Below are 19,440 nucleotides of genomic sequence, written 5' to 3'. Positions count from 1 at the left end.
TATTCCTGGACCAAAATTGAAGCAAGGGGCCCAGGTTGCCAATGAACCCTTGCAAAAGTTGATGTCGCCATCTGTTGGGGATACCCTGCCCTTGGGCAAGACAATCGCAAGCAACATAGCGCAACGGACCGACATTTACGTAGCAAGGTAGGGGCCTGGCATGGCACTGACCCGACAGATAAATGACCAACAGGAAAAAAGAAACCTACTACGGATCGTGGCGGGCTAACCAACCTCGTGTACTTTGTTGTGATTCAATCCAGTTCCAGGCTGCAGATCTGGCGTCTGTCTGCATGCGCCATGTCAGTGCGTTCCTTTCACCAGAAATTTACTCTGTAGGGTGAAATTTTGTCATCGCCAAAACCAAAACTGAATGATTTTTTTTTAACCCTCACTAAGTACCTATTGAGAAAATTTTGCAGTACTTGACTGAGAAGAGAAGGACAAAAGAGTGCCCGACTAATGTGGCTTGCCGTCGAAATTTGATGGAATGACAATGAGACGGTAGCTCGAATTTACCTAGTACGTAGGTCTGGATCTTCCTAGCACAGTCCAATCAAGAATGACAAAACTACCTCAAGTATCTTTTGCCTCCTGAAATCCGCTCGTTCTTGCCATTCATATCGGAGGACCCGTGAATTGACGCGGGCTTTCACTTCGTTACGAATAGTATTTCCCCTCTTCTCCATCTTTTGGCTTCCTGTGGCAAGGTGTGATATACTTGCAGTAGGGGCTACCCGGCGAGTTCGCCCTCACCGCTCTGTATCCATCATCTTGTGGTCCCCGTACCTACTGCGATGACATGCCGAGCTAGCGAGGGAGGGGGGATATCCACCCAAAGTGGTAAGAGAAGAGGGGCTTTTTGAATGAACCTGCCCCTCGATGCAATCAATCCAATCCATTCGTTCGCCTTGCCTGGAGCAGCTGAGCTGTCCTATGCCCAATGGTTCCTTTTTACGAAGTATCTTTTTGAGTTTGGGCGAAGGGTTTTGTTGGTTAGTTTGTTTTATTGCTTAAATTCTCCCGCACAATTAGCTGATGTTTACCTCATGTATGTACCAAGTACAAATGAACATGCACAGACCTATAAACGGTCAAGCCAGGTGCCAATCCTTACTTTTGGCTTTTCAACCCATGTGGCTCGCATAAAATCGTCATAGGGATTGATGGTAAGCCAAGTATCTTAAGTGTCTGAAAGCAGAAGCTATAAAATGGAGCTAGCATTAGAGGTGAATCCCCCGCCTCAACCGTCGCGCCCGATATTCACACTGACTGGCCCGTCCCAGTGGCGTCTTTAAACGTCAAGCCGGCGTGTCTGCAAATCATTTTTTTTTTTTTTTTTTTTTTTTTAAACGGGCTGTGTTTGTTGCTTTGGAAAATTTCACTCATGTTAATTTTTTTTTCTTCCTCTCTTACTCTATCACCCTCCCTCGGCTCCCCCTATGCAGGCGCCACGATGTGGGTTAGATTGAAGAGCGAAGACCAGATTTGCACACTTGCAGACTTCTGGGGCTGGAGCAAAGCTGGAGCCCGCCCACATGAGCACAGGGAAGGGGCCTTGCGGCGCCTACAAAGTAAATCGTGCAGGGTCTAGGTACCCTCCGGGCTGGATCATGGTTTTGATTGGCTCTTTTTGGTGGGTGCGGGTTCTAGGTTCGACGTCGCGGGTGGAAGTGGGAACTGCAAGTAGGAGAGGTGGAACCTGCAAAAGCGAACGACACCCAGTCCTTTGCGCTCCATCCAGTCTTTTTTTTTTCTTTTTCCCGCTCTCCAGTCCGTCCGCAGTAACGCTTTGCCCACGCTCATTTTTTTGGGGGACCCTAGTTGTACACCACAGCTTATTGATATTTTGATTTTCTTCTTTTTTTCCTCTTTGATTTTTTATTTAGTGTTTTTTTTTTACTGTTGCTCCTGGCTCTCCAGGCAAGCATCGTGTGCCATTATATTTTGTGTGTCTGTGTGAAAAGAAACGAATACATAAGAGGTGAGTTAAACTTTGCGACAAAAGAGCCCTTGCCTTGCCGCCTTCGCCGCTCCCGCTGCAGACCCTCCATGCGTCGCTCAAGGCGCGATGCGGGCTGTATGTATCTTGCTGCCCAAGCATGTGTCCACGCCTGCCCCGAAGTACGGAGTGTCCCTCCACTATGCACTCGTGGCACAATTGGACACCTGTGAGGGATGCAAGGCACATAGTCAGTCATATGCTTAAATAAAAACCCAGCCCTGGCCTTTATTTTTCGATTTCCCACAGCCGCCCCCGCTGTGGCTGCCCTGAGCGGCCCAGAAAAATATCCAATATTATTTCTCTTTGTCAACAAAAAGACCCTGACGACCACTGACCTGTATGGCGTCGCTTCCACCCCTCAGTATAATAGAGCAACTCCTTTCCAAGCCAACATTGGATTGGCCCTGTACGAAGACGGAGACGACCCTGTTATCCTAGTTGTATAAAACTTCAACCCGAAAGCGGCCTTCCAGCATTTAGAACGAACATGGACGAGCTGCGCTTTCGCTCGCAGCAGTCCCCGCGGACTGCGGAGCACCAGCACACGATGAACTCACTTGTCTCACCCCCGCGAAACTCGAACCGCCACTCCCAGTCCTTTATCAACACCCACGATCTCCGTTCGAACCTTCCTCGACGATTTACTACCGACTCGGGGCGCGTACCGACGCTGTCGTCTCTGACCTCTCTGCCGAGCCCGCGCGGTCCTCCCGAGCCGCAGGAATTCGTAAACAATGCTGTGTGTACTTTCCACTGCGTCCCTGGGATCTCCCTAGTCGCATCTGTTTCCTTGGCGCAGATTGATGCTAACGGAATGACCTGCAGGCGATTCATAAAGCTCAGTTGGTATGCGTTAATCCCTTTTGTAGGCGCAGCGGCAGCTGGCCGGTTTTTATTTGGTCCAATTCCTAGAGGATATGGGATTTCTCTGCAAATGATCCTCGTGATAGGAGCCGTCGGGCAAGGAGGCGGAGCGAGGTTTTAGGCGGGTGGAATGGCGGAGAATTTATGGCCATTGGTGGCCAGAGCTTTCGGCGGGTTGCAAGCTGACACGGTAGAAACAAACAGATCGAGAAGAAGCGCATGGAATATGAGAAAATCCGGGAGCAGAGGCGACGCTTCGAGGCCGAGATGCAAAAGCTGGACCTTCAGCAGAGGCGTGAAGAGCAGGAGCTCGCAGCCATGCAGGAGGACCTTGGCCGTATTGCAGGCCACCAGTCGGAGCCTACGACACCCCCCGAATACCGCGACGCGGCTGGATTCCCCAGTGTCTTTTCGCGGCCCAACAGATATTCGACATCTAGCCTTATTTCACCCCCTGGTTTGCTGTACAACCGCCCGGCCAGGTCTGGGTCGCAGCTTACCTCACCTCAGCCCGGCAGTATCATGCAGTCGGTGCGCGGCTTCGCCTACGACGACGGCCTTCCAGCGAGATCGATGCCCGGAACGCGAAGGAACAGTGATGAAGACGAGAAAGAAGAAGCCGTTCGGCAGGACCCGACTAGCCATCGGTCGACCAATGCGTAAGTGATCCTAGACTGAAATGTGATGTTCCTTGTCAGCTTGCCTTGAGCTTGAACCCCCTTCCTCTAAATGGATGACAAGTGTCAGTATTTCTTCCCTTTTATAAGAAAAAAAAATCGTTTCCCCTCACACACGTCCCCAAAGTTATGGGATGGGATGAGAGAGTCATTCGAGGTGTAAGGTGAGTCCGGAAGATATTGTAGCAGAATGTCAAGTGACAGGTCTGGAGAGTGCCGTTTGCTCGACCATTGTGCTGCGGATTGAGAAGGCGGCAGAATGGGAGTCACTGCACGGTGCAAGCAGCTTTTTTTTTCACAGGTGAATGGCCCCATTGTGTGCTCCTAGAAGAACTGCGGCGGCAGAGTGAGTGACCGTTCAGGTCTCTTTTCCAAGTTGACCTGCAATCAAGTCAAGACCGCGTTCTTCTTTTGACACCACCTTCCTACTTGACCCCAAACAATAACTTTCTCTCCGGAGAAAATTTTGATTTTTGCAACAAATTTTGTTACCACTACCACTGCTTTTTTGTCCTGTACTCCATTGTTTTCATATTTCTGCATTTTCACCTGCTTCAGCTGTGAGCCGAAGGGAAGGCCAATATCTCTGCGTAAATCCTCCCCTCTGCTACAAGACTGCCCGCACATCTCAAAAGAATATTTGACCACAGAAAAAACCATTGCCCTCAGCTTCGCTTTTATCGCCTGTTTGTGGTTTCACGAGTCGCAACTGGTTCGCAAATGGCAAGATTTTGTTCGCTAATACCCAAGATCATCTCACTGCAGTCTCAACCGTTATTCTATGCCAGTTACGCGTTCAAGGACTGGCTTCTACGGGCTTGATCTTGATCAAACCAACACCACGCGATTCTTGTTCGGAGACGAAGATAACTCAGCCGCCGAGATGAGCCAATACAACCAGGTTCAGGCCTCTGACGAGAGCTTCCCTACGCTCTCGCGCCATGATGACTACTCGGTAAGTTTCCCTAGAGGCATTGGGTTTTCTAATCAGAATCTACATGAGATTATGTTTTTTTTGCTGTTGTTTGCGGCCTCTGAGCCTGAACCTCTACGCTGTCATGAGCATATTTTCACTTTTCAGCCTCTTCTCACCTTGACCTCACATCCTACAAACCGTATCACCCGCATCCAAAAGACAAGCAAGCATCACTGTTTGACCTTTTCATCTGCGCTCGCAAACGCAAGCAAAATTTTCATACTCTCAACCCTCCACCTTGCACAAACCATGTCCAATCCAGTTGCGCTTCGCCCAGCCACTACCCTAGATTCTGGCCTAGTGTTTGGTGATTGGAAATATGTTAACAGGCGCCCGTTACAGACTCTATCCTCGGCCATCACGAATGGTAACGCATCTGGTGTCTCGACGCAGCAGGGTGGTACTGCTTCAGAGCTTTCTGGCATATCCAGTGTGTCTTCCATCCGTCGCTCGTTCGATATGAAAGCTCACGACATGAGCAAATTCTATGCTGAGGCCGAGGCGAACAATATGGTTTCCTCAGTGCAGCATGGCCTGTCATCTCCGCCTAAGCTTCAAAGCTCTCACTCTGCCAACGATGTTCCCACCGTCAAGAACGGTATGGGAGCCTCAGTCATTGGCGGTACCGCGAACAATCATGCCAACCAGCACTTCCACAATCACAATGCCAGCATCGGCCGCATACCCGCTGGTGCTATGGTTTCTCGTCACAGCCGTGAGCTCTCCAACGACAACAATGGCAACAATGGTGCTGGTCGTGAGGGCGGCCCTGGTGGCCACTATGTCTCAATCGGCTCGGCTCTTCACGCAAGCGCGATGCCGTATGGCCAGATGGGCGTCCTTCCTCAGTCGCAGTCACAACAGCAGCAGGGTATCACTGCCCCATCGATGCCCACCAACGGCCCTAACCCGGCTCATCAGCAATACAACAATGGCTTTTTCAATGGCGGCGCTCCTGTCTACGCCAACGGTCCCAATGGCGTGACTGCCTACTCGAACGGCGTTCCTCTACTCTCCACTCAGCTTGCCAACATGAGCATTGGCGGGCCTTCTTCCATGTATCCCAACCAAAACTACACAGGATACGGCAACATCTACACCCCTGCCACAGCTACTCGCGATAGCCAAGCCCGCGTGATTCAGAACAGGCGCGCCATGGATAATGAGGCCATGAGCCGCTTCAACAACCTGCCCCTAGAGTCGGTGGGCGGTACCATCTATGAACTCTGCAAAGATCAACACGGCTGCCGTTACCTCCAGAAGCAGCTGGAGGGTCGTGTCCCCGACCAGGTTCACATGATCTGGCTCGAGACCAACCAGCACGTCGTTGAACTGATGACTGATCCGTTCGGCAACTACCTTTGCCAGAAGCTCTTGGAGTTCTGCAACGAGGAAGAGCGCACTGTTCTGATTCAGAACGCCTCTCAAGACATGGTGCGCATCGCGCTCAACCAGCACGGTACCCGTGCTCTCCAGAAGATGATCGAGTTCATCAACACCGAGGAGCAAGTGCAGATCATCATCGAGTCCCTCCGCGATCGTGTTGTGGAGCTTATCCAGGATTTGAACGGCAACCACGTCATCCAGAAGTGCCTTAACAAGCTCAGCTGCCTCCACTCCCAGTTTATCTTTGATGCCGTTGGTGCCGCCGCTGTCGAGGTCGGTACCCACCGCCATGGCTGCTGTGTCCTGCAAAGGTGTATCGACCACGCTTCCGGTGACCAGAAGGTCTGGCTCATTGCTCGCATCACAGAGCATGCCGTCACTCTCGTCCAGGACCCCTTCGGCAACTATGTGGTTCAGTACATCATTGACCTTAACGAGCCAACTTTTACCGAGCCCCTCGTCGGTATGTTCCGCGGCCGCATCAGCTTCTTGTCGCGCCATAAGTTCTCGTCCAACGTCATCGAAAAGTGCCTGCGCTGCTCGGCAGACGTTTCCAAGGACATGATTGCCGAGGAGATCCTCGCACCTGGCGAGATAGAGCGACTTGTCCGCGACAACTTTGCCAACTATGTCATCCAGACCGCCCTCGAGTACTCGACACCGATGACCAAACACCGCCTTGTGGAGACCATCCGTCCCATTTTGCCCACCGTTCGATCAACCCCGTATGGCCGTCGCATCCAGGCCAAGATTCAGGCCTTTGACAACCGCAGCGGCCAGTCTAGCGGTCAGGTGACTCCTGCCGATGCTACACAGGGCCAGATCAGTATCAACACGGCCAACCATGCTCGTCAACAGCCAAGCAATGTCTCGATACTGTCGTCGGGATATTCCAGCGGTCTTGGAGGCCTCAATGGTGCCGGCAATAACAACAACAACCGTACTCAGCAGTCAATGTTTCCGGCTTCAAACATATTGACTGTTCCCGCTCCTCAATCGCAAAAGCCCCAGCAGTCGCAGCAGACTCCTCCCGTGCGCGCTGCCCCTCAGTTTGCGCCGCCTCACTACGGTCGTATTCATCATGGTATGAATGGCAACTCCAACAGCAATGGTGGTCAGCAGTACCAAAATGTGTCCCCTACCAACGTCCAGCAGCCAAACGGCCAGGGTGCCGGTGCCGACAATGGCGAACAGACCTGGGTCTAAGCCTTGCTTTGCTTTACAACGGCGTACTTTCAACTTTTGTTCATCTGTTCACTTGTTTTTAAGCAAATCTACGACGAGATGACCCAAAGACATGCGACATGGAATCGTGCTCATCACTGGAGGACTTTCTTTTTCAGCACGTCTTTCTTAAGAGTCACGAGCATAAGTGACGACCACACTTTTGGGGGCTTTTTTTTGGTAGAACATGTCTTCTGCTTGACCTCGATGTGGCCGCGCTTTGTTGTACACTAAGAAAAGCTCGACATGGCTCATGGTTTCCTTTACTTTTGACTATTTGTTATCCTTTCCTTTTTTTGACTTCATCTTCATATTTCATCTTGGCTTGCTCGGAACACTTGAGATGGATAAGGGTCGGCTTCTCTGACTCCATTTTGGGCTCGGCGCCCCCTTTCGAGTCGATTGCACTGCACATAGTCTATGCTGCATGAACGACCAAACTAACGGATGATCGTTTTTTTGATTTTCTTTTCACTTTGTCGTTTGGTTGTGCTTTTCTTCTTTCTTTGTCCCTGTGTTAGCTTTCAACTTTTCCCATCGTTAATCATCAACGATTCATACCGGGGTGGTTCTCTAATTTTCTGGGATTGTACTGGGCGTCAAATTTCATATTCTTTTTTTTCCCCAAGTCTGCTTTTTTGCATCTCTGATTTCGATCTGTGACAGCAACAAGAGGGAGTTCTTTCGAGTTTCGGGGTGCGGTATCACTTGGCGAGGTTCCCCAAGTGACTCGACTTTTGCCGGCGGGCTTCTTGTACGAGAGAGGGAGGGGAAACGAGTTATTTGAAAATTCGGAGGGAAGGATAAGGTATGGTGAGACGATTTGCGGGATTTGTTGCTGTAGCGTCGGGTAGAGGAGATTTCCTCGAGAGGGTAAAAGGCATGTCTTTTTTGCACTCTACGCCACGCGAGACGGAATCGGGTGGAAGGTCAACTGTTCTTCTCTTTTTTTACGTAGATAGTTACTTCTTTTTTTTACATTTATCATCATAAGCGGGATGCATTATTGCTGGCTAAGCCTGCCATCAATGAAAAGACTCTTGTTTCTTTTCTATTTGAATCGTGTGCTTCTTGAAGTTGTAAGATACATACATGCTGCTCCTGAAAAGTCTTGGCTTGTACGCCGCTGCAAAAGTCTCAGTTCGTTTTTCATATAGTCAACTCCTAGATACTTGTGTTTTATTTTTGTTTTCTAAAGAAGGAAGAACGCTTGCTATATAGTAGTAAAATGAAATCCAAGACATTGAAAAGATATCAAAACATCCGAAAGCAAGCCCCAATGCCCCGGTATTTCATCTCCCCTAGTAGTCGATGAGTCGCAACTTTTTACCGACATTGTTTCTCCTCGCCTGCACTGCCGCCCTCTCACTCGCTCTCGTCTCGCCCACGTCGAAGTGGGTGTTTCGGGCCTTGAGAGCCTGCAGAAGCATTCCCGCATCGAAGAAGCCGTCTGTTGTCGCAGTTGGGCAAAATGGGTCAAAAAGTCAGCAAGCTGTTTGAATATACTTTGACAAGGCAAAAAAAAAAAAAAAAAAAAAAAGGAAATATGGCGTAAACATTCGCGTGGGGGCATGAGCATGACTTTGCAATAGAGAAAAACTTACAGCCACCCAGCTCGTCATCCTCACTCATAGCTACGCTCTCCGTAGTGGGCGACGTCGTGCCCGTGACCGACGACTTGGAGCGCATCAGCCCCTCCAGTCCCGGGCCGGCAATCATCCTGCCCCTGGACTTGAGCCTGTTGGGCTGCTGCGAGGGGCGACGGTAGTGCTGGCGCTTTTCGTCGTCGACCTCGCGGGCTCGCGTCGTCTGCTGCCTAGCCTCGGCGATGCTGCCGGCCAATGGGGCCCCGTCGGCGGCTGAAGAGGCGGCCCTGCGGCTGGCGAGGCGGAGGATGCGGCGAATCTCGAGCAGGTAGCTCTCGAGGGCGTCGACGAAGCGCTTGGTCTGCCGGTGCTTGCTCGCCACGCACATCGAGATGCGCTCGTCCTTGATGATGTAGCCTATGCCAAAGCCGTCGCCCGAGACAGGGCCGAAGCCGAACTGGCGGAGGGAGGGGTTGCCGCAGTTGGATGTGGACAAGATCGTCGTGTTGAGCTTGTCCCAGCCTGGGTCGGCAAAGATGAGTGGCAGCGTTGCGTGTTTAAGGGATCGTTGCGATGACGAGGTGCTTTCACCCCTTGACCTCAGCCCCTCGCCGTTCTCCTTTCCCTTCTCCCCAGCGGTGGTGGCAGCAGCAGGGGACCCCGACCTCTCTGAAACGGCACCTTCGTTATCGCTCATTCCGCTCGAGTACCCGTTTGTCATGGTGCCGACATCTTCGTCCACCAATCGCTGCCAGAGGCAGAAAAGTGCGTACAAATGTCTGTCGCAACCCTGACCCTTGGCGCAGTCTTTCGTCATATTCACGTGCTTCTTGCAAGCTGTCCGCAGCGCCTCGACTTTGGCTTCTGCGGGGTTGTCTGCCCAAAAGGTCTGTATAAAGTTGATAGACTCATCCGTGACGGACCGAACGGCCTCTGTCCGGCCGTGGAGAAAGAACTTGGTCATGGCGGGCTCGTAAGTGCACTCTGCGCGTCCGTAAAGACCGTAGTAGGCAGCTTGGTAAGCCATCTGGACAAATGCGTCGGGAGAAAAGCCCATCGAGGTGATGAAATTCTTGCCATAGGCCGAGAAGTCGAGGCACTCAAACTCATTTTGACCGATCAGGTCGGCCAGCCTTGTTTCGGCGAAGCGAACTGCTATGCTGACCTCGGGCACCAGATCCCACTCCAGTTTGTGTGGGGTGGGGATGACATCTCCAAAGCTCTCGGGATCCCTCTTGGAAGGGTCCGGACTCGTTGACGCCCAAAGAGTAGGCGAGTGGCCATTGATAGTTCGGGCGAAGCGAAGAATCGTGTCGGTGTAGACGTCGCTGGCAAATCTGAGAACTGTGTGCCCATCAACGCCGGTATGTTCAAAGTTGATTCCTGCGCTGCCGTTCTTACAGACGATTATTTGCAGTTTATCGTACCATCGGTTCGTGCATGTTCCAATTTGTACGCCCTTCTCGATCTCGCTCGTGCCGCACAACATGTTCTGGCAGAGTTCTGCCGCCGTCGCGGGCTCGGTGTAGTCGAGGCATAGGATAAAGAGAGCCGAATCAATAATACCGAGACAGTCGGCGTTATTGGAACCTTCATCGCGGGTCAATATATCCCTAAGCCCTGACCAAACCTTACGGTTCTCTGTGCTCAGAACACCAAGGGCGCCCTTGGCTGCCTCCTGTATGGGAGTAAGGCTGGCGTCGTCAACAATGGTCTGAAGGTTGATGGAGATGTCCTTCTCCGTCATGATAACGTCCGAATTGTCGTCAAGGGCGTCGAACCAATAGAACTGTCCATGTGCCATGACTACTATATGTTTCGAGTGGGGATCTTGCTCGATCTGGCAGCCGTTCTCGGTGGGCACCCGAGCGGTTCCAAAGAGGCGGGAGTACTGATACATGCATAGCGGCGTGTTTTTCACCTTGTCAGGTGGGAGCTCCTCCTTCCTCACAGCACGAACAAATTCGAGTGCTGAGACCACAAGCGAAGCGGCACGAGTGACCTGGTTGTTTCGAGCAGGAGTTGGATCATCCTCAAGTAGGAAGAAGGGATTAAGATTGAGAACCACAGGATTATCAAAATTCAGGTACGAGTCGTACCCTGAAGTTTTTGAGTTGCTAGTCAGTGTTTTTCAGTCCATTATACTAGCGACAAAAAAAGGCAAGGCTTGGGAAATAAACCGGCCTCGTTCAAGAAAAGCTCCAAAACTTACAAAACTGCTCTATGTAGCTCGTCTGGCCCTCTGCATACTTCTTCAGCTTCTCCTGTAGCTCTGGGCCGTCGTGCTTTAAAAATTCTTGTACAGCATTCTGGGTTTCGCCATGCTCCCTGGGCGACTGTAATGGCTTCAGAGCAGCAAGGTACTTTTCGCAGGTGCGCTCCAGATCCGGGATAGGAAGCTTCGGCAGAGAATCCTGGGCGGCGAAAGTGATACCCCCTTCCTCGGGTATCCCGCCGTGATTCTTGGACATAGATTTCAGCTGCCGCCTTGGAAGCGGCTGCTGTGCCTTGACTGGGTCTTGATCCGGCTCAGCCAGAGTCTCGCCCAACGGCTTCGGTGGAGTGAATATGCGAACTTGGCTGGGCATGATTGTCGTCTGTCGTTAGTAGATGTGATGGTAGGTGACTACGAGTACAGGGACGAGACGCGGGTGTTTATGTTGAGGCCACGAAAGGCACTGCGGAAAAAAGTAGTGGCAGTCGTAAGGGTAATAGGCCGGCATACCACAAGGAAGTGCAAATGTAGTATGGTCGCTGACCGTAGTGGATATGAGAGGGTTGTGGTTGTAGACGAGCCGCGATGCCGGTCTTTCACATGGTCGAGAGAGGTTGCCCAGAAATTAATGACATAGGTAGGTACCTAGATAAGTACCTAGGTAGGTAGGTAGGTACCTTATGTATGAATGGAAGGGTTCAGGGGTGCATAGATCTTTATGCCGGAAGAGTGGAAAGATGTACAAATTAAGGGCCGCTAAGAAATGGAACAGGGTATAGATATTCAGGCAGTGCGCCGAGGGAACACAAGGCCAGCCAAGGAGATTTGAGCTCGGCAGTGTGGAGGAAAGCTACACTAGCCGGGGTGTTAAAGCTTGACACCTCGGGAACAATGGAGAATACAAATACTTAGGTGGGTTCTTAGTGTAAGATGGGGGTGGGGATTCGAAGAGCCGGAATCATCAACTAGACGATAGGAGGCTGAACTTGGGGGCTGTCTTTTTATTGTTTCTGACTGGGTGTGGCATGTGGTAGGGTAAGGTAGGCAGCTGGACGTATGCGCGCGTAAGGTAGATAGGTAAAGTGATTAGTAGGGGGAATATAGGCAGGTTGACTTGTGACATGCAAGGTCCCAATTAATCCCAAGACGTCTTGTCATCTTTCCATTCCTTGGACCAAACGGGCCTGCTGTTTTAGGGTGTATCTCCTCAAGCCTCCGTAGGCCCGGCGTGGGGTGAGTACGGGTGCAAAATGCAGAATTGGCCTAGTAGCGTTTCTGGAGCTAATGTTGGGCAGGTACATGGGGCACGTAGACAAGACAGACAAAGTGGACACTTTGAGAGCCGGAAGGATGAATGGGTTCAAAAAAAAAGGAAAAAAAAAAAAAAAAAAGACAATCACGACAAAAACCTAGTTGGATACAAGGTAACAAACACACATACCAGTTATCAAATATGGGCGTTAGGTCATCAGGTGGTTGTTGACTGTATCCCGTGCTCTATCGTGGTGGTGGTTGGTTAAAGGCAAAGACTACAAGTTGAAGATCAGCCACCAACAGCCTTCATCTTCATCATCGAACGAATGCCAAAAAGGGGCGAAGCGCACCAATTGCCACGTGTGAGGCCTTTTCCCCTTCCCTTCAGCTCAAAACCCTGCAGCGAATTGTAAGTATTGGATCTATGGATGTCGAAGCTAAAAACTGCATTGCCGCAACCAACGTGCAGAAGTAAGAGAGAGGGAGAGAGACGAAAAAAAAGGGCTGATCTGTTTTGTTCTGTCTTTGTCTGCGTTGTGTGCAGATGTGCTCAAACAGGAAACGGCGCCTCGGAAGTGAGTACCAGATTAACCAGATGAACCTCGGACCAGAGGATGTTTGCTTCTATTCGTTTCGTCCCAAAGCTTTTGTCCGGGGCTTCCCAATCAGAACAAAGGCACGGCTTGTGGTGACAGGGCAGTCACGGGCAAGATGAGCATGTACGCAATAAAGAACGACTGGAAATTCTGTCTGAATCCAGACGTCACATGCGGGGGCACTTTCACTAGACACTACCCCCACCGTTTTTCCATGTGGGTGTGGGGTTGGTTTATTTAGCACGCTGTGGCTTGGCTCACCTTCGGCGACGTCAGTCATTTTCTCTTTGGCTGCCTCTTTGGCGTAGAATCCATTTTCAATTTTGGTTGTCACGGTATCTCTTTGATCATAAATTATAAAACATTTCATTCATCCAAAGCCGACAACAGCCGTATAGTCAGCATGAATTCACTCTAAAGCGAAGCAGCATAATGTTGTTTAATGCCTGTGCCTCCCAGTGCCCCTGAATTTTCCAAAGCCAAGAAATAATTGCTCATCAATCTGATCCGTGTAGTGTTGCACGTGTGAGCAAGCTTTCCATTTGCATGTGACAGCTGGTTGAAGCAAAGACGGTCGAACGGAAAGGACGTTCTTATCAATAGTCAGCAGTCACTTTTAAGTCCGACCCAGTGTTAACACAGACGGAGACACTAAAGATTTATCCCTACCTGCATCTTTACCTAGGTACCTACCTACCTATATGTATATATGCTGTTTTTTTTTTTTTTTTTTTTTTTTTTTTTTTTTTTTTTTTTTTTTTTTTTTTTTTTTTTTTTTTTTTTTCAAATTTACCCATTTACGGTTGACAGGTGTTCCGTGCCGACGCGGACTGTGTAGAATAAATGTGACTGCTCATTACTGAAAGTGGCTGCTTGATAAGAACGCCCAACGGCGGATGGCGGCGACTGACCGGCTCGAAATGCCACTTGAATTGAGCAGCTGCCAGTCATCAACCAACCTCATATACCGGCTTGATTGGATTGATATGCACCTAATCATGTGCAACGCAAATCACACCAAAAGTCGCAGTTTTCCACAAAGTACAGCGAGCGAGATACAAATTTTAAACACTCTGCGTAAAATTCACAATCTAAAAGTTCATCTAAACTAGTATATATTTGAGTTTTGAAAATTTTGCAATAATTTGGGTTTATTGTTTGATTATATCTGCTTTCAACTTTCCAAAATCCAGTGCATCGCCTATAAAATCCATTCTAACTCACTGTAACCGATTTTTTCTGTTCAGCTTTTATTTAACCCGCCATTTACAGCTGCAATTTGGGGTAAAAAATTGCAAAGAACTGAACATATTACTCTTTATATAGATAGTTAACTTACTGCTGACTTCGAGGTCTACATACCGTTTTTTTTTTTTTTTTTTTTTTTTTTTTTTTTTTTTCGCTTCCTGTGACCTTTGGAAAACTGCGACTTTTGGTGTGATTCGCGTTGCGTTCGCATACTATAGTCATTTTAGGCACCCACTGTATTTTCTGAATCAGGCACCTCCACCTCCCACACGTAACACGCAGCTTATATGCAACCAAACCCACGCTGTCATCCAATATTTCCGATGAACACAGATAGCAACTACGTAGTGGGTATATATATGTACGTGGTAAATACCTACCTTACCTACTTGGGTATGAGCTCTCAACCTAAATCACACATTATTATCCCTAGCGGTTCATGCATAGCCTCGATCGAGACAAGAGCGGGTCAAACAAACAAATACCCTCCCTCCATCTTATCACAGCCGCACATTAAGTATACTTCATCAGCCCTCTTACAACACAATGCAACTTTCATACCACAAAAAAAGGGTCTCATCCTCGGAGAATAAACATGACTCTTGTGCTTATCAGTGAGAGGCTCAACCCGCCATCACACCGGTATTCGGCCGAAATGTCAGTCATAAATCCGCAATTGATACATCATAACCTGACTAGGACCTTTTACCAAGTGCAGGGCAGGGAGCCTTACCGAGATGATGATGGCGCTACCGCCCAGGATTGTCTGCCCATTTGCCTCACACTTTGTCTATGAATTTATATGCCCCAAGGCGCTACTTTTTTGTGGATGGATACCTCCCGATTCGTGCGAATGCGTTTCTACTCACGCGAAATCTCAGACAGGCAAGCGGTTTAACTGCAAACAAAAAGAAGAAAAACCGAGTATTTTATACTGGAAGTATAAGGTACGCAGTTCGGGATGATTTGAAGAGTTCCTCCGACCATCTGTAATATCTGTAATCTGACTTGTCAGTCCTGTATGTAGGACTATGTCTAGGCATATGCCTACCCGCGCGACCATGCCCTCAACTGCGAGAGGTTATCTTGACCTGTCAATGCCGTCTTGACTTTTCCTATGTTTTAATTGCCCCTAAAGTATAGAAATTCATCAGCATCAATCTACGGCAAGGAAAAGAAAAAGAGTCTGGGCATTCGGTTGACTGGTAGACGGCGCAACCTTTGAGTCGCTTGGGTCTAGCTTACGTCTATTCTGGAGGCTTAGGCCGATATAAGCTAGGCTCGACCCACCTGATTTGTACTAGCATTTCTTATATTTCACTCCATTGGTCTGGTACCGTACCAGAAGAAAGCGGATTGCCAATCGGGGTGTGGACTACAGAACCTTTTGCTCAGCCCCTGGGGAAGCGAGCTCGACCCTCTTCGTATCAAAGTTTTTTGGGCTGCTTGCACTTGCGCATGCCGCCTTTGTGGGCCATTCTTCCATCACCATGTTGTTGTCGGAGACCCGGAGAGTGTACCCTAGGAATGTTACCCAATTCGGTGCTTTGCCGGTTTTGGCTGTTGGTTGTCAGGCTGTCAGCCATAAATCATAGTCCTATATATCTTGGCATTCCGATCATTTTGCCTTGGCTCTTGTTCTAGGCTAGAGCACCACTCAGCTTTCATTGAAAACCTATCTGATAGGGCTGAGTTCGACTAAGGACTTTTAAAGCGGTGGTTTTATACTGTGCTCTTGAGCCCCCTTACCGCCGACACGTCTAACTCTTTTTTTTTTTTTTTTTTTTTTCNATACAGTATTGTGTTAATCCTTCAAACTACTGTAATGTATCCTGCAATAGTGGCGTTCGTAGCGTGTGCTCCAATCAGCCGTGACACTGATTTGATTTTTTTTTTTTTTTTTTTTTTTTGCCTTTGTCTTTGCCCCCCTACAGCATTCAACACAAGAAAAAGGCCCCTTTTGAGCAATCCTTGAGACAGTCGGCTGGAATGATTTCGCTATACCGCAAGATACAAAAGAGCAAGTCTGGAGAGCAGGGGATCAAGCAGCAGCAGCAGCAGCAGCCGCCATGCGCACACCAGAGGAACGGAACCAGGGCGGCGACCAGCGAGAGGCCTAATGTGCCGACAAGTGTAAAGTCGGCTCAGGGGCTCCAGCCGTCAACCCCTACCTCCGTTGCTGTGGCTGCCCCTGATGCTGAGCCTGAGCGTCACTCGACACCACAGAGCAGCCAGATTACAGACTCCAAGTGCGAGGCCTGCGTCGAGGAGAAAAGAGCTGCTCGCAAGTATCGGTTCAAGCTGGTGATCGGCTTGATATTTCCCTTTGCGCTACAGGCATTGGACGTTACAATGTACGTACAAATTTGTCTCTTCCCCGCAGAGATATTACTACAGTCAGGGGTTGTGATAGTAGTATCTAACCAACTGTTGACTACACGTTTGCTCGTGACTGCAGTGTCGCAAGCGCTTTACCTTGGATTGCCAAGGACTTCAGTAAGTATATATATATCTATATATATAAATAAATAAATAAATACTTTAGCGTCGCAATCCCCATGAATCACATTCAACATGAGTGCTAACCAAAATCTTTACAGACGAGATATCTCAACTCAACTGGATTATATCCGCTTTCAACCTGACCTCGGCCGCATTCATCCCCTTTTGGGGTCAGATGGCTGACGTCTTTGGCCGACACGCCGCCCTTCAAGCCACTGTGATCATCATGATGATTGGAAGTGCACTTTGTACCGCCGCTCCGACCGACGCCTTCCCCATGCTGCTCCTCGGCCGCGGCATTCAAGGTCTGGGGTGTGCTGGTATCTCCGTCATTGTCCGGGTAATCATTGCAGACAAGGTCTCGCTCAAAGAGAACGCCAAGAACTGGTCCATCTTCTCTTTTACCGCTGGCATGAGCTATGCTATTGGCCCAGTCATTGGGGGTATGTCATATTTCACGTCTTTTTATCCCAAGTAGCTAGCCTGTCTTATTGTGTTAGCCAGAGCCTGCACTTACAAGCAATCTAAAACACCACCAGGCTATCTGACAACCTCCGCATGGAGATGGTGCTTTGCAATCAACCTTCCCATCTGCGTCGTGGCCGTTGCCTTGATATTCCTTGTCCTTCGCAAAGATCTGCTTGGGCCCGTTGCAATCGTGCCCCAAGACGGAGAAAATATTCAACAACAACAACAGCACCAACCCGATGCGAACGAGGAGGGCCTGCAGATGCCCCGCAACAACCAATCAAGACTCTCTAGATTCTATGCTCGCCTGATGACGGTAGATGTCGGCGGCCAGCTGCTCTTCCTCTTCGGCTTCGGGCTGGTGGTGCTGGCCATGACGTGGGCCGGCGCGACCTATGCGTGGAACAGCGCTGCAGTCTTGACTCCCTTGCTGGTTGGAGTGGCCCTGGTGGTTGGTTTTATCTTTTGGGAGAGGCTGATGGCTCCAGCGGGTGTGCTCGCTCTCAGGTTTCCTCGTCAAAAGGCCATGCTTCCTTGGGATATTCTCAAGAACAAGGACGTGGGGCTCTTGTGCTTCATCAACTTTGCAACGGGGGCTGCCATGTACTCTGTAAGAGATCTTTTTTTGTTTCTATCCGTGTTTCGCAAAGACTGTTATTGCCAAGGGACATATCTGACAAAAACTGTAAACAGGTGCTCTACTTTTGCAGCATCTACTTCACTATGGTCAAGGTAAGTCTGACACCAGCCAGTTCTCTCCTGGTTATTTCACATATCCTCTTGGGATCGCACACCGCGCAGAACCACAGGACTAACACTTGATCTTCTCAATGGTAGCTCTACAACTCTGGTCAGGCTGGCGTCCAGCTTCTGTACTACACTCCTGGCTTGGGAGGTGAGAAAACACATGTTTTCTTTTTCTTTTTCTTTTCATCCATCCCTACATAAAATTCAAGACTAACTTTGGACTTTGCCAGCCGGTGTCTACCTTTCCATGTTTCTCTGCAACAGATACCCCCGCAACACCTTTGTCCCAACCATGTTCGGATCCATAGTCGAGGCCGTCGGCATCGGCATGTTGGCCTGGGCTCTATACCACGAAGACACGCCCACCATCTATGGAATGATGGCGTTGACCGGTGTGGGCACGGGTGTGAGGTTTCTATCTGGTAAGTTCTCAGGAGAAGCCTTTGCCCCAAACCATCATCCTTTCTCCTGATTTCCAAAAAGAAAAGAAAAAGCCATTAGCTAACAAAAACGAAACCCGAAAAAAAGTTCAACTACACATCATCGGCATCTTCCGCAACAGCATCGCGACCGTCATCTCACTCATGGCGGTCACGCTCCCGTTCGGCGGAACCCTGGGCCTCACCATCATGACGACCGTCTTCAACAACGAGTCCGGCATAGGCAGCGATTCGCCCATGCGGAACTTTGACGTCTTGCACAGCCTGCCAGAAGCCGAGAGGTCGATCATCACTCAGCAAGCAAAGGTGAAAAAAAGACAAAAAAGATTTTTTACTTCTGAATATTTCTGCACCCTTTTTTTCGCATACAAGATTCCAAGGAGCTGACAGCGAGTTCGCATAATAGATGGGAGTCGTCTGGGCTTTCGTTTCCATAGTGCCGATTATGATCCTGGTGAGTGCCTTTTTTTTCACGTCTCTTTGTCTCTTTTTATGTATCATGGAGTACTATTCCCTGCCCCTTTTGGGCTTCACAAGGAATCTCCAAAAACAAAAAAAGAAAAGAGAAAAAAACTATATACAACAAACAGACTCTTACATAATGTCCGAAAGTATATTATTTCTAACCATATCATCCACAGTGTGTTGTCGCCGCGTCACTCCTCGGCAACGTGGAGATCACCCACGGTGAGACAGACGGCGACGAACCCAACAACAATGGAGGTGGTACCCATGTCTTTCACGGAGTATACCTGCTTCATCTTCTCAGGGGGAGGAGGAGGGGGGCCTCCAACGGCCCAGAGCAGCAGACGGAGATCAAGGCTGTGCCTTAGGGTCTGTCTTCTCTTTTTTTTTTGTGAGGACACGAGCGAGTGGGCAAAGTGTCTCAAGTTCACGACGTCAGGTGCTAGCTCAAGAGGTTGGGAGCCTGCAATGTTATAAACTTGTTTGAATCATGATGGTATATGAAGACAATCTGTATTAATAGGCTTAAACTAGATCTAGGCTTGGTTTCTTTTTCCTTCTTATGTCTCTCTCTCTCTCTCTCTCTCTCTCTCTCTCTCTCTCTCTCTCTCTCTCTCTCTCTCTCTCTCTCTCTCTCTCTCTCTCCACAATAAATAGCGAAGCATAATTGATTTGGCCTGGAAAAGCCTCTTATATATCGAGGGCCACTTCAAATAGCTTCCACGAGTCTCTATCGGCCCCTCAAGAATAACTCCCTTTTAACCCACACAGGAGAGTCTTGTACTGG

The 19,440-nt window shown here is 49.4% G+C and overlaps 3 protein-coding genes across 3 annotated transcripts; 2 read left to right on the top strand and 1 right to left on the bottom strand.

The window, feature by feature from the left end:
- Nucleotides 1-1,646: 1,646 nt before the first annotated feature.
- On the top strand, nt 1,647-8,167 carry PgNI_06065 (uncharacterized protein). Its single transcript, XM_031126094.1, has 7 exons — nt 1,647-1,724; nt 1,745-1,984; nt 2,368-2,744; nt 2,831-2,851; nt 3,074-3,528; nt 4,312-4,501; nt 4,865-8,167. Exons 3-7 carry the CDS (start codon nt 2,493-2,495, stop codon nt 7,112-7,114), a joined length of 3,168 nt encoding a protein of 1,055 aa, XP_030982217.1. The 5' UTR covers nt 1,647-1,724; nt 1,745-1,984; nt 2,368-2,492; the 3' UTR covers nt 7,115-8,167.
- A 30-nt stretch (nt 8,168-8,197) lies between these two features.
- Nucleotides 8,198-12,863, bottom strand: PgNI_06064 (uncharacterized protein). Its single transcript, XM_031126093.1, has 4 exons — nt 12,538-12,863; nt 10,931-12,462; nt 8,737-10,818; nt 8,198-8,582 (listed from the first exon to the last, which is right to left on the bottom strand). The coding sequence occupies exons 2-4, from the start codon at nt 11,304-11,306 to the stop codon at nt 8,434-8,436; spliced, it is 2,607 nt and encodes an 868-aa protein (XP_030982218.1). The 5' UTR covers nt 11,307-12,462; nt 12,538-12,863; the 3' UTR covers nt 8,198-8,433.
- Nucleotides 12,864-16,014: 3,151 nt separating this feature from the next.
- PgNI_06063 (uncharacterized protein) lies at nt 16,015-19,403 on the top strand. The gene is made up of 11 exons (XM_031126092.1): nt 16,015-16,385; nt 16,490-16,527; nt 16,632-16,976; nt 17,073-17,611; nt 17,695-17,733; nt 17,839-17,896; nt 17,979-18,170; nt 18,277-18,494; nt 18,595-18,642; nt 18,830-19,217; nt 19,274-19,403. Exons 1-10 carry the CDS (start codon nt 16,021-16,023, stop codon nt 19,019-19,021), a joined length of 2,034 nt encoding a protein of 677 aa, XP_030982219.1. The 5' UTR covers nt 16,015-16,020; the 3' UTR covers nt 19,022-19,217; nt 19,274-19,403.
- Nucleotides 19,404-19,440: the final 37 nt, after the last annotated feature.

The sequence above is a fragment of the Pyricularia grisea genome, chromosome I (assembly GCF_004355905.1).
Source record: "Pyricularia grisea strain NI907 chromosome I, whole genome shotgun sequence".
Lineage (NCBI taxonomy): Eukaryota > Fungi > Ascomycota > Sordariomycetes > Magnaporthales > Pyriculariaceae > Pyricularia > Pyricularia grisea.
Note: the sequence above shows the minus strand (reverse complement) of the source record. Positions and strands in the feature narration are given on the sequence as shown.

Excerpts from the sequence above, each read along its gene's own strand:
- PgNI_06065 (XM_031126094.1), top strand. The coding sequence starts at position 2,493 with ATGGACGAGCTGCGCTTTCGCTCGCAGCAGTCCCCGCGGACTGCGGAG. Across the intron at positions 2,745-2,830 it reads AGGAATTCGTAAACAATGCT|GCGATTCATAAAGCTCAGTT; the intron begins GTGTGTACTTTC and ends AATGACCTGCAG. Across the intron at positions 2,852-3,073 it reads CGATTCATAAAGCTCAGTTG|ATCGAGAAGAAGCGCATGGA; the intron begins GTATGCGTTAAT and ends AGAAACAAACAG.
- PgNI_06064 (XM_031126093.1), bottom strand. The coding sequence starts at position 11,306 with ATGCCCAGCCAAGTTCGCATATTCACTCCACCGAAGCCGTTGGGCGAG. Across the intron at positions 10,819-10,930 it reads GAGCTACATAGAGCAGTTTT|GGTACGACTCGTACCTGAAT; the intron begins GTAAGTTTTGGA and ends CAAAAACTTCAG. Across the intron at positions 8,583-8,736 it reads GGATGACGAGCTGGGTGGCT|ACGGCTTCTTCGATGCGGGA; the intron begins GTAAGTTTTTCT and ends CTGCGACAACAG.
- PgNI_06063 (XM_031126092.1), top strand. The coding sequence starts at position 16,021 with ATGATTTCGCTATACCGCAAGATACAAAAGAGCAAGTCTGGAGAGCAG. Across the intron at positions 18,495-18,594 it reads TCATCACTCAGCAAGCAAAG|ATGGGAGTCGTCTGGGCTTT; the intron begins GTGAAAAAAAGA and ends TTCGCATAATAG. Across the intron at positions 18,643-18,829 it reads TAGTGCCGATTATGATCCTG|TGTGTTGTCGCCGCGTCACT; the intron begins GTGAGTGCCTTT and ends TATCATCCACAG.